At 40.7% G+C, this 16,377-nt stretch overlaps 1 protein-coding gene across 1 annotated transcript in view; it reads right to left on the minus strand.

Annotated features, from left to right (window-relative positions):
* Window positions 1-16,377, minus strand: part of TRPC7 (transient receptor potential cation channel subfamily C member 7) — a 57,765-nt gene that overhangs the window by 38,296 nt on the left and 3,092 nt on the right. The window contains exon 2 of the mRNA XM_030229344.2: window positions 3,567-3,749. Coding sequence (XP_030085204.1) covers window positions 3,567-3,749 — 183 coding nt within the window. The remainder of the gene's footprint in view (window positions 1-3,566; window positions 3,750-16,377) is intronic.

Consider the following 16,377-nt stretch of genomic DNA (forward strand, 5'->3'; position numbering starts at 1 on the left):
GCTCCCAGCCTCTGCTCCAGTGTCCCAGTGACACCTGGGCAGTCTGGCTGCAGCATCATCAGGGTGCTTGGCTGCTCCTCCTGCACCCAACCCTCCTCCTCGCTCTGCCCCAGCCCCTGCAGAGCTGGAAGAGAAAGAAATCTCTTCTGGGCTGAAGTGAGCAAAGCATCATAAATCAACCAGGGGAGACAATGGTGAATTTGCAACAATCCCATAACATGGGCTAAAAGTTCAGTTCTTGGAATCCAGGACTCAGTAAATGCTGAAGTGTTTGAAAATTGTTTGTTTTGCTCTTGAAAAACTGTTTCCATTTTGATAAATTTCAAGGAATCATTAAGACAGATGATCTCAACAGAAAAATGCCTCTGGAAAACTTGGTCAGAGGACATTTGAGTGAGTTTTTTCCAAAAATCCTGGAGTACAGAGTGATTTAGTTCTTTCAAAAAGTGTGAAGAATAACAGCAATACACCATTTTTATAAACACTTTATAAACTACTTTAATTTTGGGTTTCTCCTCGCTGCAAAATATGTAAAAGCAGAGTTTCTTAATTCTTCAAGTGTCTTTTCTAGAAAGTCCTTGAATTAGAGCCTAAAGCTTCTCACCATCATCTCATATGTGTTGGAAGGATGCTTTGCAGAAGAAAAAAAAAGGAAAAAAGAGACCAACAAATGGAGCCTGAAATTGTTGATGCTTTCTTGAATGGCTTTACAAGGTTCATCTCAAGCTTTGTGAATTACAAAAAAAGATAATGATCAATAAAACCATGTCCTTTCACTTGACCAGAGAATTGCTTTTGTGAAGTTGAAAATGAACGAGGTGAGAGGGGACTTTAATTGGAAGCACAGGAGGAAAAATGCAGAGACATTTCCATTAATATGGAAAAAACCTGCTGTAGGTACCAGCTGCAGGTTTACTGAGCAGAGGAGGTCAGAAGGCTTCAGCTCTGATGTGAACACGAGATTTTCCTTAGACACCATAACTGCAGTAACTGCACTGTGTGAGGACAGTGAAGCAACAAAGAAATTTGGAAGAACTAGGAAGATTTTAAAAGATTTTGCAAAGGCCTGATGAAACTCTGCAGATGCAATTGCTCTTCTGTCTGAGGATGGGAGTCCTTGACATCTTTCCCAGACTCTAGAAATAAAAATGTGATGAAATACAGACTGCATCAGCAGCTGTAAAAGTAAAATAATGGATATTAAATGATAATTTTCAATGTGTTTCATGGTTCTCTGCAATTTTTCATCAAAGAAAGCCTATTGTAGGCACTGAGTATTAATATGGAAATGTGAATTAAGAAGCTAATGGTAGAAATAGATTTTTTAAACATCAAATATTTCTTAAATTTCCCATGCGAGTGCAAATATTTAGTCTGGATATGAACTTAATGAAAAAATAACTCATAACCACTAACCCCTCTTTCTTTTTTTACTTTTTCAGGCCATTCTGAAGTCCCTGAAGTTGTTTTGTATAGAGCTCCTGCCCAAGCAGGGTCATCCCAGAGCACCTGGCACAGGATTGTGTTGGGACAGCTCTTGAATATCCCCAGTGAGTGACACTCCACATTCTTTGGACAATCTCTTCCAGTTCTTGGTCACATGAACAGTGAAGAAATTCTTCCTCATATCCAGGGGAACTTCCTGGGCCTCAGTTCCTGTCTGCTGTCTCTTGTCCTGCTAGCTGGAGCTCTGGGCAGAGCCTGGTCCATCCTCAGGACACCCTCCCTGCAGGCACTGACAGACATCGAGGGGGTCCCCTCTCTCCTCTCAGGGGTGAGCAGGCCCAGCTCCCTCAGCCTTTCCTCATAACAAAGATGTTAATTAAGTGCCTTAATTATCTTTGTTTTCTGCTGGACCCATTACAGGAGCTGCACATCTCTCTTGTACTGAGGAGCCCAGAACTGGACAAGGTCTAGTCATGGTGAGTCATTAGCATTGAAAAAGTGACTTGAAAAGTACAGAATCTGTCCAAGAATCTGTTCATTAAACATGTATAATACTTCACCCTCCCTCTGACCCCTCTCTATTGCAGGATTTCCTTAAAATGAAAGTGGATTTCAAATCACAAGATCTGTACATAAACCTAAATATCTGGGAACTGAATAAAAAGCTTGCACCTGAAATGCATTACCTCTTAAGGAATTAATTACTGTTTTACCATACCACAATGTCTTTGTTCAGTGACTGTGACCAACATCAGTCCATTATCATGTCACTGCCAAAGCCAAAGCCATTTATCTGAGTGTGTCTGTGCCTCCCACAGGCTGAACTGCCTTGTTTTGGAGTCAGCAGTTAAATACTCATCTTACACATAGACACACACCAGCTGCTGAAAGGAATGTGCTGAAAAGTGCCAACCTGAGAGCCATCCTGAGACTGCTGAATGCTCCTGTTCATACCCTGCAATTGTTTAACAGTTGTTACCAGTGTGCAATGAGTTGCTGTGATCCACTAAGGATGCTCAGCTCTCCTGGGCTTGGGAGGATATTTGTACATGAAAAGATTCACTGTACATGACCCCCACTGGTGCCTTAGGTCAATGTGCATTGGGAAAAGCTGCACATACAGACAGGGTAAGGAAATGGGGGAATGTTCCTCTGGAACCAGGTAAGCCAGGGTGGAAGTGCCCAGAGCAGCACAGCAGCTCCAGATCGTGGTCTTGGTATCAAAAGTATGACACAAATTTTTAGAAGGAGGAGTGAGCAAAGTAGCCCAGCAGAATTCACACTTTGAAAAGGCTCGAGGTTCTGACGCAGGTCCCTTGCAGCTCAGAGTGTTCTGTGATCCTGTGATGATTCTCAGGTCATGGATCACTGGGCACTGTTCCATGGGGAGGTACTCTCTGTGTCTCTTAGATTAGTTCATTTTCTGAAAGAGCACCAGAGCAGTTTTGGCCTCCTGTTACCAAAGCAACAAATTCAACAACTAAACTTGACCCAGCTTGCTGAGCATCTGACTGAGAGTAAACTGAGATGTTCAGCTTGGTCTTGGTGATGGAACAGAGACACAACATCCTAGGAGAGAACATTTGGCTCCATGCTATGTGCTCCTGCATGAAAGCATTTAATTTCAAATATGCTTTAAGATTCTCCTTAATTAATGGCTTTCATAACAGGAAAAGACCTTCTCCAGCCAGCACAGCAGCACAGTCAAGAGGCAAAATGAAGCAGGTGGTGGGTTTGGGAGGGGAATGGAGAGCAGATGTTAGCTTGAAAATTTGGAATGCACTTCAAGTTCCATAGCAGGAGCCCAGTTTCCATCAAAGCACATTGTAGGAGCAATTATTGGGAGCACACAGGCCTAGAATTTGCCAGAATAACATTTTCCATTCACACAACACACTGGCTAGTAAGGCTGGCTAGTTGTTTCAAGTACTTCTAGAAGAATTTATTTTTCACTTTGTAGATAAACTTCTCCATATTAAAGGATGTGAGAAAACACAAATCGAGCCACAAGTGGCTAAAGTTCTAGGGACAGTCCTGGTCCCACTAAAATCTATCTTTTATTTATTTTTCAGGTGGCATCAAGGGAGCATAATGAAATGTGAAGGCAAAGGAAAACTTACCTTTTTGACCTCATATTTAATAGCAAGTTTAATCCTGCTCAGACTTGGCCGGTGGTGCTCAGGGCACAAGTGGATGTTCACATCTCCATTCAGAATAGCCTCCACCTCCTCAGTGTCTCTGCACAGGTCCAGCACCCCCACAACAAAGTCCTTGCATTGCATAGATAACTTCCTGTAGTCATTCTGAGGGGAAAAAGGGAAAAAAAAGGTTTTTAATTGTGTGCTGGGAAGCTGGGCTGCAAACAGCAAATGAAAAAGGGAAGAGAGAGCAATTGTGAGCAAGGTTACTTCTGCAAAACTGCTGCCTGGAAGAGTAAGAAAGCATTTGATTTACACAGCATGTTGGTGGCTTTTCACAAAAGTACAGGAACTCCTCCAGACTTAATTAGCAATGCCTCTATCAGCAGCATAGTTTGCATGATAATAGAACAAGTTTTACAGAACGAGTAAATAATTTCTAGGGAAATTTTGGTTTTAAGCAATCAGTTGATGTCTGTTCTCTATGTGGCATATCTCTAGGAATGTAAAAATATGGCCAAAAAAAGGTCCTGCTAACTGGGTAAAACATGCAGCAAATTTTTCAGTTTAGATTCTTTCCTAGTAATTCTTTCTTTTGTAACTTTCAAGAAGTTTCAGACTGGTACAACAAGCTGGAGCATCACACACGGATGTGTTCAAATGAATTATATAGCTGTAATACCAACTTCAGCCTCAAACCTTAAAATTTAGTTAAACATTTCTGAAAGAGCATCCAGATGAAAATTGTCACAACACCTCTCCAAGAAATGGAACTTCAGAAACTCAACATGATTTTCTGTGATATAATTTCGCTTTGAAAACCCAAATTACACTTGTGGGGAAAGAGATAACCTGTTCCTGACTTGACAGAGGACTAGAAGAGCAATTTCCCTGCCCTAAATTAAATTGTGATTGATTTTCACATGCTGGCACTTAAAAAATGAGGAAAGAGCCACCACGTGAGTAAATGTTGTAAATTAGAACACAATTAAGGCTACCATTCATATCATAACAAAATGGTGATATTAAAGGCTCCATGCAACAAATGGGAATAATAAGCATGAGACAAGCTCTAACTGATTTGAGAGGTCTTTTCAAATTAGGTTTGATGAGTTAATTAAATTCAGCACCTTGTCTAATTAAGGCAGCAGCCAAAAGAAGCAGATAGTTAAACTTGGCTTTGATGAAGTGATAAGGGTAACCTGCTTTGTGCTTGTGTATTTCCTAAATTATCTATTCTATCATTTACACATAGCAACATATTAGCCTTCCTTGTTCCACAAAGATCTCAAAGCACTGTGCAAACATTCATTAATTAGTTAGAACAGAGCTGTCTAAAATACTTAATTAGAGGTGGCTTAACTTCTTTGGTCAGTTTTTCCCCTTCAGAACTGAGATGCTAATGATTTAAAATCAGTTGGTTTAATGACTTTGGCATAGGTTTGAGGTTACTTCTGCCATGAATGGGTGTGTGTGTGTCCCAACTTCCCTTTTCCTGCATGGAAGAGCTGGGAGGAGCACAGAATAATTGAATAATCACAATAATAATCACAGGGAGCCAGAAAGCCCCTCAGGGCTGCAAGTGGGGCATTCTCAGAGGAAGGGGAAGAAGCCATTTCTGATCTGTGTTTAGGAGAAGGGGCTGAAGACGGCTGGGGAATAGCAGGGATTTTACTGCAAGGTGAAACTTGTATGTTTACATCCTCTTAGGTATCAAAAAAGTTTAGATCTGAGTTCCTCTCTTTGTCCTTGAGTGCTGTAGTCAGACCAGGTGCTCTAATTGTGTTGTTAATGGAGGGGAGCAAGAACTTCAAATCTTCATTAAGAGGAGACCAGAGAGTACAACAAGCAGATCTTGACCTGGCTGAGCACCCCATTGCAGAGCTGGGGCACCCAGACTTCCATAAATGTGCCAAGCTAGAGCACTAAGATTTAAGATGTTCTTATGTCTCAGGCAAAAGCTAATGGCCCATTTACATCTAAATCTAGTACAAGAGCATTTTGTGGAGATAGATAGGATTTCTGGAGGAAATGTTTTCAAAAACAAGGTGAGATAAAGTCTGAAATGTAAATGAAAGACAGATTTTACTTTATGGTTTCAAAGCACTCCTCTCAGATCAATTCCATGCTTTAATCTTCCCCACACCAAGATGAATTTCAATAAGTTGAAAGCTTACCTCTTCACTAAGAGAATGGATGGCCAAACAAAAATATCAGCCTCAAAATAAATACAGAAATAGTGAAGGACAGCAAATATGGATAGATCTGAAAACATGGGTAGGGTGGGAATGAAATGCCTTGGTGCCAGGTAATGGAGATGCCTAATTAGCCCAGCAGCTTAAAACAAAACAAGGGTGATAAATCTGCTGAGCTTTAATACCATTCTCTATGTACTGTTTGCAAAGCTCACAAGCTTATCTCTTAACCAGCACATTTTAGGTCATTCTCATCACCACTATTAGATTATTTTCTCTCTTCTCCTTTCTTCAAGGAAAGATGTTTAGTAGCAACTAGGAAAGTTCTTCCAAACCTGCAAATGTCAGGTTCCCAGCTGGCAAACTCTATCAAGACCCAACTTTATGCACATCTCCAACCTTAATATTTTTACTGGTTCTGTAGATTTGTAGAAACTATGGATGATTTCCTCATTCAAAGTTTTTTACTCTGATTTTCAAGTAGATGCAAGCAGCCATACATCCTATCCAAGACACAGGCTGTAGAAAGAAATAAAATTAAATTAAATTAAAATAAAATAAAATAAAATAAAATAAAATAAAATAAAATAAAATAAAATAAAATAAAATAAAACTGCCCTCCAGCAATTCTGCAGCCAGGCAGGGAGGCAGATTATATCTCTCAGGAGACTGCTCATCTGTTAAGACAAGTCTCAAAGATCACTGAACCTGCCGTGTCTTCTGATGATCCCTTTTCCAAAATCATTTGTCATCTTTGTTCTGGCCTCCTTAATGCTCACAGTCATTATAGTAAATCCTGATCACCCTGATGGCGAGAGCACACTCAACGACTCTCCTCGTGTCAAGGTATTTCTCTCAAGCACACATTATTCTTTACTTAAAGCTGAGATTACCAGAGGTCTGACAGCCAAGCTTCTCCTGATCCTGGCTTGCAAGGCACAGCTCTGGTGACGCAGGAGAAGTTCTGTACCTGCCTCTGAAATCCTCTGAATTGTGAGTTCTGACGCACGGGAAAATCCCAAGGAAGCCAAGAAGATTTATTTACAGGCAGCATCCAAGCTCTGTTGGTGTTCATGCCAGCACTGTGTATTTCACACATTTGCCTGTGTTTCACACATTTGGAAGCACCCAAGATGCTGCTTTCCCTGCAGGAAGGAGTGCTGGGACAGTGGATGGGAGGCTGCACCCCAGGGCAGAGATTAGCCAGGGGTGGGAGGAGGAGGTGAAGAAGAACAAGGATGCCTTTCCAGATTCTTCCAGACACTGGTGAGCAGTTACAGAACTTGGGGAAATGACCCAAAGCTGTGTCAGGAGAGGTTTAGGTTGGATATTAGAAAAATATTCTTCACCCTGAGGGTGACTGAGGACTGGAAAAGGCTCTCCAGGACAGTGATCACAGCACCAAACCTGACAGAGCTCAGGGAGCCCCACACTCTCAGAAACATGATGGGATTCTTGCTCTGTGCAGGGCCAGGAGCTGGACTTTGATGATCTGTGAGGTCCCTTCAAACTCAGAGTATTGTGTGATTCTCTGTGATTCCTGTTACCCCAGGGGTTTTGAAGATCACAGCCCTGAGGACTCCCTTGACTCAGCCAGAGCACAGAGGGGCAGATGGCCACTGTGCCTTGGGGTGCAAAGGGACAGTCCCCTCTTCACCACTGCCCTGCCAGCCAGGTCCAACCCCTAAACCAGGCACTGTCAAATAGGCTTTGTGGAGAACCATCCTGGCTGCAAGCCTGGCCAGGCAGTGGGGTCACACTTGTACCACAACAAGAAACTCAGGGCTGGAGACACAAAACCCAGCTCAGTTCTCCTGGCAGGGCAGCAGAAGCAGACACAGGCAATGACAACAACCCAAACCTTCCCAAGCTCCCAGTTAGGTGCCATGTGATGGAAGGCTGAGGATGAAGAGGCTCATAAACCAGATGGATTTTTACAGTAATGAAAATTGCAGATCACACATGAGAGATGAGAGGCCTCATCCTGACAGGCTGAGTGCTGTCAAGCCTCAGGGAGGAAGATGAGGGATACAACCCAGTAGGCAAGAGAGCCAGTGTGTTTCAAATAACACATGGAAGAGAGTTTTATTTCCAATAGAGGCAGTGAGCAGAGCAGGATCAGGATAATGCCTGAGAATGTTACAATATCATTTTTTAAAAACTAGAATGTAATAAAAGGATTCCAAATTAGTAATTTCCTGCTTCTTCTAACACTGTTGTGCATGTGGAGTTAAAAATGTCTAATTTTGCTGTTTTGAAAAGGCTGATGGTACTTGTCATTCACTGCAATTTCTCCAAGTACCCTATTATTATCTGTTGATTATGTTCTAAATGAACTCTGTCATGTCTCCACATCTGTTCAAACCAACCAGATTTTTTCAGAAAAGTGCTCTTTCAGGTCAGGGGGATGGAGTTTGAGTAAAAAAGTTAAGTGAAATGAGAAAAACTAAGACCAGGAACCTATCTGGGCATTTCTGGGTAGCATTAAATTTGCTGTGCAAATGAAAGCTGTAGGAACATTGCACAGAGTCTCTTTTTATGATTGTTTGAGCTCTTGGCTCTTTGTATTTATTCTACATCACACATACACATATATCAAGGAGAGAAATATTGCATTGTTTAGATTAGCATTTTGAGAAGAGACAGCAGGAAAAAAACAGAGAGAGTTAATTCTGTGAATGTGAACAGAAAACTCCCCGAAATAAAAATTATTGTAGGAAGAAAACAAAGCTGAGAGAAAGGAGGGGGACAAAAAGCAGAAATATTTCATGCAAGATTTGAAATGAAATTGTTAAATAAACCATCGTGTCAAATATTCAAATGCTTATAAATATTTACCAATTAGATACCACATGAAAAATGCACAAGCCTGTATGGAAAAGTTGTGGGACAGATTTCCTTCTGGGCACTTACAGTGGCTTTGGCTGGCCATGTGTTTGGGAGTGAAAAGAAGCCCAAGGCCTGTGGCAGGACAGGTGATGGGAGAAGATGCAGAGGAAGGGCCCTGCACTGACCCTGACCATGTAACTTTGTTCTCCTCTGAAATGCACTGAGCACCTCCCAAGGGCTTTGCCAGCTGCTGACACTTTAGAATACAGTTGAGTGCATTCTTATTGTTTCCAGACTAAATGCCTGCATGCACAGTCCATGCCAAGGCTGTACAGTTAATTCTCCAGGAAGCACATAAACATTGGTTTGTGTTCTCTTGCTCCTTCAGTGGCAGCACATCAGAGAATTACTGCAGCTCTGGGTGCATTGTGCCATACCCCTGGGCATGTCTCTGAATTTAGAGCCCAGTGCTGGTTCAAAACATTTCCCCACTCAGGTGCAGGTTGCTAAATGTTTCTAGAGGTAGGAACAGATGCCTCAGTTCATTTTCAAAATGATCCAGACCTTGACTTCTTAATCTCCAGTGTGCATAATAGAATAAGCAATCTGTTCATATGCAAGAGTTTGACATTTCACAAGTGTGACTCTGTTGCTTTCCAAGTAATTTGGACCCTTCTAAATGGAGCCAAGAGAAACATGGCCATGGTTTGTCCTCTGAGCAGTGCCAGGTTGCAGCATGGCAGAGCAGAGGGGCCTCCAGGCAAAGGGGGATTTGGGATTCTGTCAGGAGACACCCAGAGATGTGGCCAATATAAGAACCCAGGGACAAACCAGAATGTGTCTGTGTTGACATTATTCTTCTCCAAAGGAGCCCAGAAAACAACAAGATCATTTGACTGAGGGCCAAAAATTGTCTGACTTCCAACAAGCTGTGGAAATAACATCCCTTGCATCATTCCAAGGATTTCAATGGCAGTTGCACTGACTGATTTACAATAAAACTTTTTTTTGTTGGTGTCCCTTTATTCTTCTCAGCTTTCCAGCTGCAATTCATCTCTTCATATGCACTGCAGAAGCTCATCTCTGAGAGAGCATATCCCTCCACCGAGGGGATGGAGCAGTAAGGAATCAATCAAACCACTGACTTTGGATTTCATCTTGCACCTATTGACTGGTAGATACATCAAACACTTCAAGAAGCTCCAAGAGGGTGGTACTTGGAAATCCTTTAGGATTGTTACCATGCTTTTGCAGCATCATTTGCAGGTCCAGGTATATGTTTAATCTTCAGCAATAACATTCCAAGAACTTTGAAGTGTGACCTGTCAAAAGGACAGGTTTGCACCTCCCTGTTGACTTTCTTTTGCACTTCAGCTCTTTTCTGCTCTAGCTCTTACAAATCTACAAACTCTACCAACAATGCCTTTTGGGAAATTATTAATCTTTTTGATAAATGTAGCTTCTGTGGCACCAAAACTAATGAATAAATTCTGGAAGCTGTTTTTCCATCAATAAAAACAGTAAAAAAGGAAAAATACTTTACCTTGACTTCCCCTTGGAACAATTCCTTGAAGAGGTGTCTGGGTGGATTTTTAAATCTAAAATTAATGGATGTATTATTTAGGGAAGCAAATGCAGAAATCAAACATAATCCCTATAGTTAGGGACTGAGACTGAGAACAATTCCTGACTCTTCAACCAAAGTTTTAGATTGCCTAGCATAAGAAATTTCAGAATCAGTCCACTCTCAGCCTTTTTTATTACTTCTATTGATTTTCTTTACAATCTGAAACTTAAAATAAGTTTCCTGTACAAGTGAACTCCCTCTACACTGAAATTAATGGATGATTTGACTAATCCAAAGTTCTCACCCTGAACAGTCTTTTCATGCCAGAAAAACACCTCTATCTCCTCTACTCCTTTCCCCCACAGTCACCTTCAGCCTGACAGGTACCATTACTGAGCATCCCCGTGCAGGAACATCAAAATGGAACACTAATAAAATTGTGGTAAACTGAACTTTTCACATTTAAATTTTGAAAGTATTTCTAAACTATTTGTATAGAGATTTTCCAGCTCCTCAGAAATCAGCTCTGGATGGAGGATGGACTGCTTTTTTGTAAGGAAACACTGAGCATCACTCTTTGGAAAGCAGGAGAAAAATTACCTTAAGGCAATTTCAACAGTTTCCAGATTTTACACTTATTTCTCTACCTGGCTAAAGTATCACAGTGATTGGCTTAAAAGCTTTATATGTAAAAATCTTTCTGAGTTGCTTGGCAATGGTGAGGCAACTGCTGTGCTACTTCCTTATGTGACACTTTCCTATTACTCTCTGCTTCCCAGATGTTTTCTCCCATTAATGGTTATAAGAGGATTCCATGTTATTTTATATTTTTATGATCATGTCTGTTGCTCACCTAAACTAAAATCCTGCTCCAGGGATGTGTTCAATCAAGCTGGAAGCAGTAAGGTGTAAGTGCTGCAGTTGCAATGTTGCTCATCCTTAACTGAGCAGGACTAAAAATGACTTCCCTGGGAGCTGTAAAGGGTAATAAACATTGCACTGATGGTGTGCACACTGGCATTGCCAAAAATCTCACTTTCAGTAGCATCACAGGAAACAAAAGTATCCCAGATATGTTGGGAGAGTCAGATATTTCCAGGGTTACATCTGTCTTGCCATCCTCAAATGTTGAAAGTTTCTTTCAAGTTTTGGAGATTTTTTTAAGGGAGAAAAACCCTCGAGGTAATAATTCAAATATTCAATTTTCTTACACTGGTGCATTGTCTATGCTTTGATGTGTAGAAAGAACCTTTTCCCCCTTTTCACTCTTTCAAAAGAAAGAATGGGCAGGTTCCCTAGGAAAGTAAATTAAAGTTTTTCCTGCATATAAAGTATTTTGTTAACTTTAAAGAAGTTTTCTTTTATCTGGGAGATTTTAACAACAATGTCATTCCTAAGGTAGGTGAAATAACCTTGTGGGCAGTGGACATTATCCAATTTTATGTGACTGATCAGTGGCTTGTGCTGCCAACAGAGTTACAACTTCCATGAAAAATGGTCCTCATTTTCCCAGGTGCAGGTGTGGGTTGTAGATGACTGAGTTATTCCCTCCCCTGGGAACCACAGCCCCTCCTGCTCTGCTTGCCTGTGAGCAGACATAGACAGATGCTAACACACCTTCACACACAGAGACACACATCTGGATTTCTCAAGGCAGCTCCTGACATCCCAGTTTTGGCAAGGCTCTACACCCCTCTAAAAAGCTTTGAAGATTTTCTTCTCATTCAACATTTTAAAACCATTTTTCTTGGGCATTATGCCAGGCAGAAAATTATTTAATCACAGAACCTAAAAAGAGCACTTACCAAAACAACTCTCAAAATATACAGGATATTTCTTAGTTTATAAATATGTAGAGAGCAACATGAGAGTCACAGATTTGGGGGGTTCTAAGGGCAGAAAGACTATATATATCCTTTTTCCACAGTCTCTGCTACATATCCTTAGAAAAATGTAACCACAATTAATTAATTTAGCTATCAAGACAAAGCTGGTGTAGCAGCTATTATTAGTGAATTTGTCTGTGAAAAAGAACAGCATAGAGAATGAGTTCCTTCTGCACAGAGTGAGTCCCACTCAGTGAGCCAAGCACTGATTTCACTAGAAGGCTTAAATCTATTCTCCTTCTCCCAGGCTATTTCCATTACCACTTTTAATTTCCTCTCTTATTTTAATACCTAATTTGTTCCAACAAGAAGTTAAACTTGTAACAATAGGAAATTTGTTTTCCTGCTTTACTGGGACTTGATTCTTTCCTGTACTATCAGTTGGGTAATTAATTGGTTGTACTTGTTTATGCATTTGCTTTGCACAAGTGAAAATTAAAACTGGCTTATAGGTGAGAGGGGGGGAAAAAAGGATCAGTTCTTTATTAAAAGTTAAAAACCACCAAACCCCATTCCTGACTCCATCCCTAAGAAAAAAAATTGTCACTAAAGATTGACCTGGAAAAATTAATATACCAAGAAAAATCACCTGGGAGCAGTAATGTTCCTATACTCATTTGTACTGGTGATGCTTAACTTTCAAAACAGGCACTGGGTAAGACTGAGAGCTGTGCAAGAGAAATAAAAACAGTAATAAAAGGCAATGAGTACATTCTGCCTACCAGACCAATTTTCTGAAGTTCCCTGCTACCTTCTCTTCTTAAAACCCAGCAAAGTGAAACATGAGGGGAAAAAAAAAGAAAGCTGCTTAAGTAAAAAATCCATCTCTTTAAAATATGCAACTCCTGTCTGGAAGAAAAATAAAGAAAAGAACAGAATGTCTGAAAATTTAATGAAAACTTAAACAAATGCCATATAAACACATTAAAGCCTTTAAGAGCAACTTGCTGAAATAATAAATATGAGTCATAAAAAGTAATCCCAAACATAACAGAAGCAAGATGTCTGCCAGAGAATGTGTTAAGGGCAGAGATTAAGAAAAGATGAAAAGATCACTCAAGGAAGAATGGGTCAGAGTGGAAATATTAAGTGATGGATTTACAGGAATGTTCATGAGGTTAATTAGAGAGGTTCCCACACCAGTTTCTGCTTTCAGTGGGAGATGAGTGGCAGGCACCAGCTCCCATCAGTCAGTCCTGAGAGCAAACAAGCCCCAGAGTCTGTCCAGCCTGGGGAGGAAGCAGAGTTTATAAGTGCAGCCTTGCTGGTTTACAGTCTGAGGAATTTCAAGTATTTTTCTCTTTCCAAGTTCACTGCTGTCCTCCATTCCCTCAAAGTATTTCCCCCTCCTGCTATTTCACTCTTCAATGTTTTATGCCACTTTCCATCTTTTTATCACTCATTTCAAAGCACCAAGAGTCTAATAATGATTTTTTAACTCCCTGCAGCATAGGGAGCCAGAAACACCAAGAAAATGGACTAAGTCATTTCTCTTTTAAAGTTTAAGTTAAGCATATCCTGTGAAGTTAGGCAAAATAAAAGCTGGAGCTGACTTGCTGAGGCAAGAGGAGTGCCAGATCATCCTAACAAGTCCTAGAGTCTCAAGGGCTGTTTTGTTACTCTTTCAGCATCATGAGAACAGGGGGAATTGAGGCTCAGCTGCTCTGCATCACTGATAGATGGTTCCCAATGGAAGCAGAGGCAGCTCAGGCTCATCCCTGCAGGCATCCACACACTTGACTTGCTGCCCACCAGCCTCCCATCCCACAGCCTCTCACAGTCCCTCAGCCAGCTGAGCCTGCCCCTGATGCTCACCTGCACATGAGAGCAGGCTCACTGCCAGGACCTGCTTTTGGATCCCAAAAGCTTTTAGAGAAAGCGTTTTAGAGGAAAAGAGACAGGAAGAAACATATAAGTGAGAAACAAAACATGTAATGCTGTAGTAATTGCACTGACAAGGTTGGTGGGAGCAGTAAACAAAGACCACACACCATGTGTCTTCCAGGTGGTGATTTTGATCTTGCTTTTAGTACCATTTCAGTCAAGAGGAGCTGAGATCTGATTTACTGTTTCTGGTTGGTGAGATCTTTTCTAAGCCTCCTTTGCGAGGCTCTAATTTGATTTGTCTGGATTGCTGAATGGAATGATTGACCTGATTTACTTCATCACAAGGATGCTTCCTGACACACACAAGCATGGGGTCTAATTGAGAGCATGCAAGGCTGCAAAACAGCCCTGGCTGTGGAGTGGGATCTCACCAGAAAAAGGAGTACACAGGCACTGCTTTGGGAAAAGTAAACAGAACTGTTATTCTGGGTTTCTCTCAGTTCCCACACTGTGGACAGTCATATTAAGCTGATGCTGCTGTTAAAGACAGTTGCAAAGGCATTTCCTGCAGGCTGTTTGCTAGAAATTCCATCTCCTAAGGCTTTTGATTGACATATAAAAACCATTCTGTTGACACTGCTTTTAATATTCCAGTCTTGGAAATGAATCTCCTGGCTGTGAGCAGCTGGTAACTGTGCACACATCTGCATGTGCCTCCCCCTGAGCTGCCAGGAGGGAGGTGGATTTCTCTGGACAAAGAGGAGAGCAGTTCTCACCAGCCTGGCTCAGGGCTGATGGCTGCTTCAGAGGGACAAACCCTGGCTGTGCTATTCACACTGCAAGTGATCTCAGACTCATTTATATGAGCAAAACAGACAGAATCCTCTGGTAGATGGCAGAAGGGTTATTTGCTTTATGACTGAGGTCCAAGATCTGCAAGCTTTTGAAGAAATTGCAATGTACAGAGATGGGTTTTTTTTTGAGAAAAAAGGGGGAGAATGAGAGGGGAGAATTCTTCCTGTGTGGACTAGAGGGATCCTAGCTCTGCTAGGCTGACAATAAATGCTTTCTCCCTCAAAACATCTTCACATATAAATCATTAGCCATTAGCCTAATATCTGTTTTCCTCTCTTTGTGGAAAACTACAAAGCACTTATAATTGTTTTAATTGTACTTTTGATTTTTGAATTGATGTGTCCCTCAGTTTCCTACCCAGTTTTCCTACACTCTGCAGAGGCATGGTCACTTGGAACCTTTCAATCCACACAGGATCTTCTCTTTCTCTGTTTCCCAGGGTGATGCAGAGGAAGGAACCCATCCACTGGACTGTGAAGCCCCCAATCTGTATTGCCTTTGCTCCAGTGGATGTTGGTTTGGTTTTTTAAAATACAAAATTTAAATTAGAAAGACAGAGAAACTGGTTCTTAATTTTGAGCTTTCAAGTGGGGTATACAGAAATGACAAAGCACTTAATTAAGCTTAATTTTTTTCAACTTGGGCTGCCTCCACTACAGGAGAATATCATTGCATAAAGACCTGCAAGCATACACAGGGACTCTGATTTTTGCTTCTCTCTCTTCTGAAATCCATCTCTTAGGGGTTTCCCACCCACCCCATTTCTACATGTATTTTCACAGAAACAATTTTCATTTTACTTTGGGGAAGGGGCCTTATTTATTTCTAGACTAATGGACTGCATATTTCATAGCAATTTTTTTTCTACAATTAATAAGAAGGTTTTTTTGGCAACATTTTGCAAAGCTGTTTCATCAGCTTTGCAGCATATGATTGAATCTCAGCAATTTAGGGTGATAAAAATCTATTCACCTTCTGCCATAGTAAAAAACTAAAGAATGGATAAATTGTCCTAGCACAGGTAACACAAGTTTTCTACTTTAAAGAGGCCCATGTGGCTGTTTTGCTTCACATTTCTCTGCACAAAGAGGAAACTTGCTTAAAAAAATCTAATGTTCTCAAAAAAATAGCACATGCATTGGCTTCTCATTTTGATGTGCTGAAAGGTGCTATTGCATAAGAGATTTGGGGCAGCAAGCAGCAGGAGAGAGGCACTGCATTTATATTTTAATTAGCTCATGCTAGCAGTATCTTCAGAGGTTACTAAATTACTATTTGTCCACCTACATTATTAAAATTTTGTGTCTTTCCATTTCAAGGACTCTTTGTACCTCCTGAAAACTGCATTTCTGCAATTGCACATAATTTTTAAATAATGTTCTTAAATAATCCCAAGTGATAATTTTATAAGTCTGTTGAGTACCAATTTTAATTATAAACTTTAGGAATCAAACATATTAAGATTCTGGGAAAATTCTATTTTAGTCACAAAAAATGATCTCTAGGACTTGTCTAATTTAATAAATTTTCTTCATTTGTGGGCTTCTTAAATACATTTTCAGCAATTGTGTTTTTCTTCAAAAAAATTCTCAAGTTGTCATGTTCTGTGAAAAACCCCCCACTGTTTTATTAAT

This window comes from Serinus canaria, chromosome 13, assembly GCF_022539315.1.
Source record: "Serinus canaria isolate serCan28SL12 chromosome 13, serCan2020, whole genome shotgun sequence".
In the NCBI taxonomy this organism is placed as follows: domain Eukaryota; kingdom Metazoa; phylum Chordata; class Aves; order Passeriformes; family Fringillidae; genus Serinus; species Serinus canaria.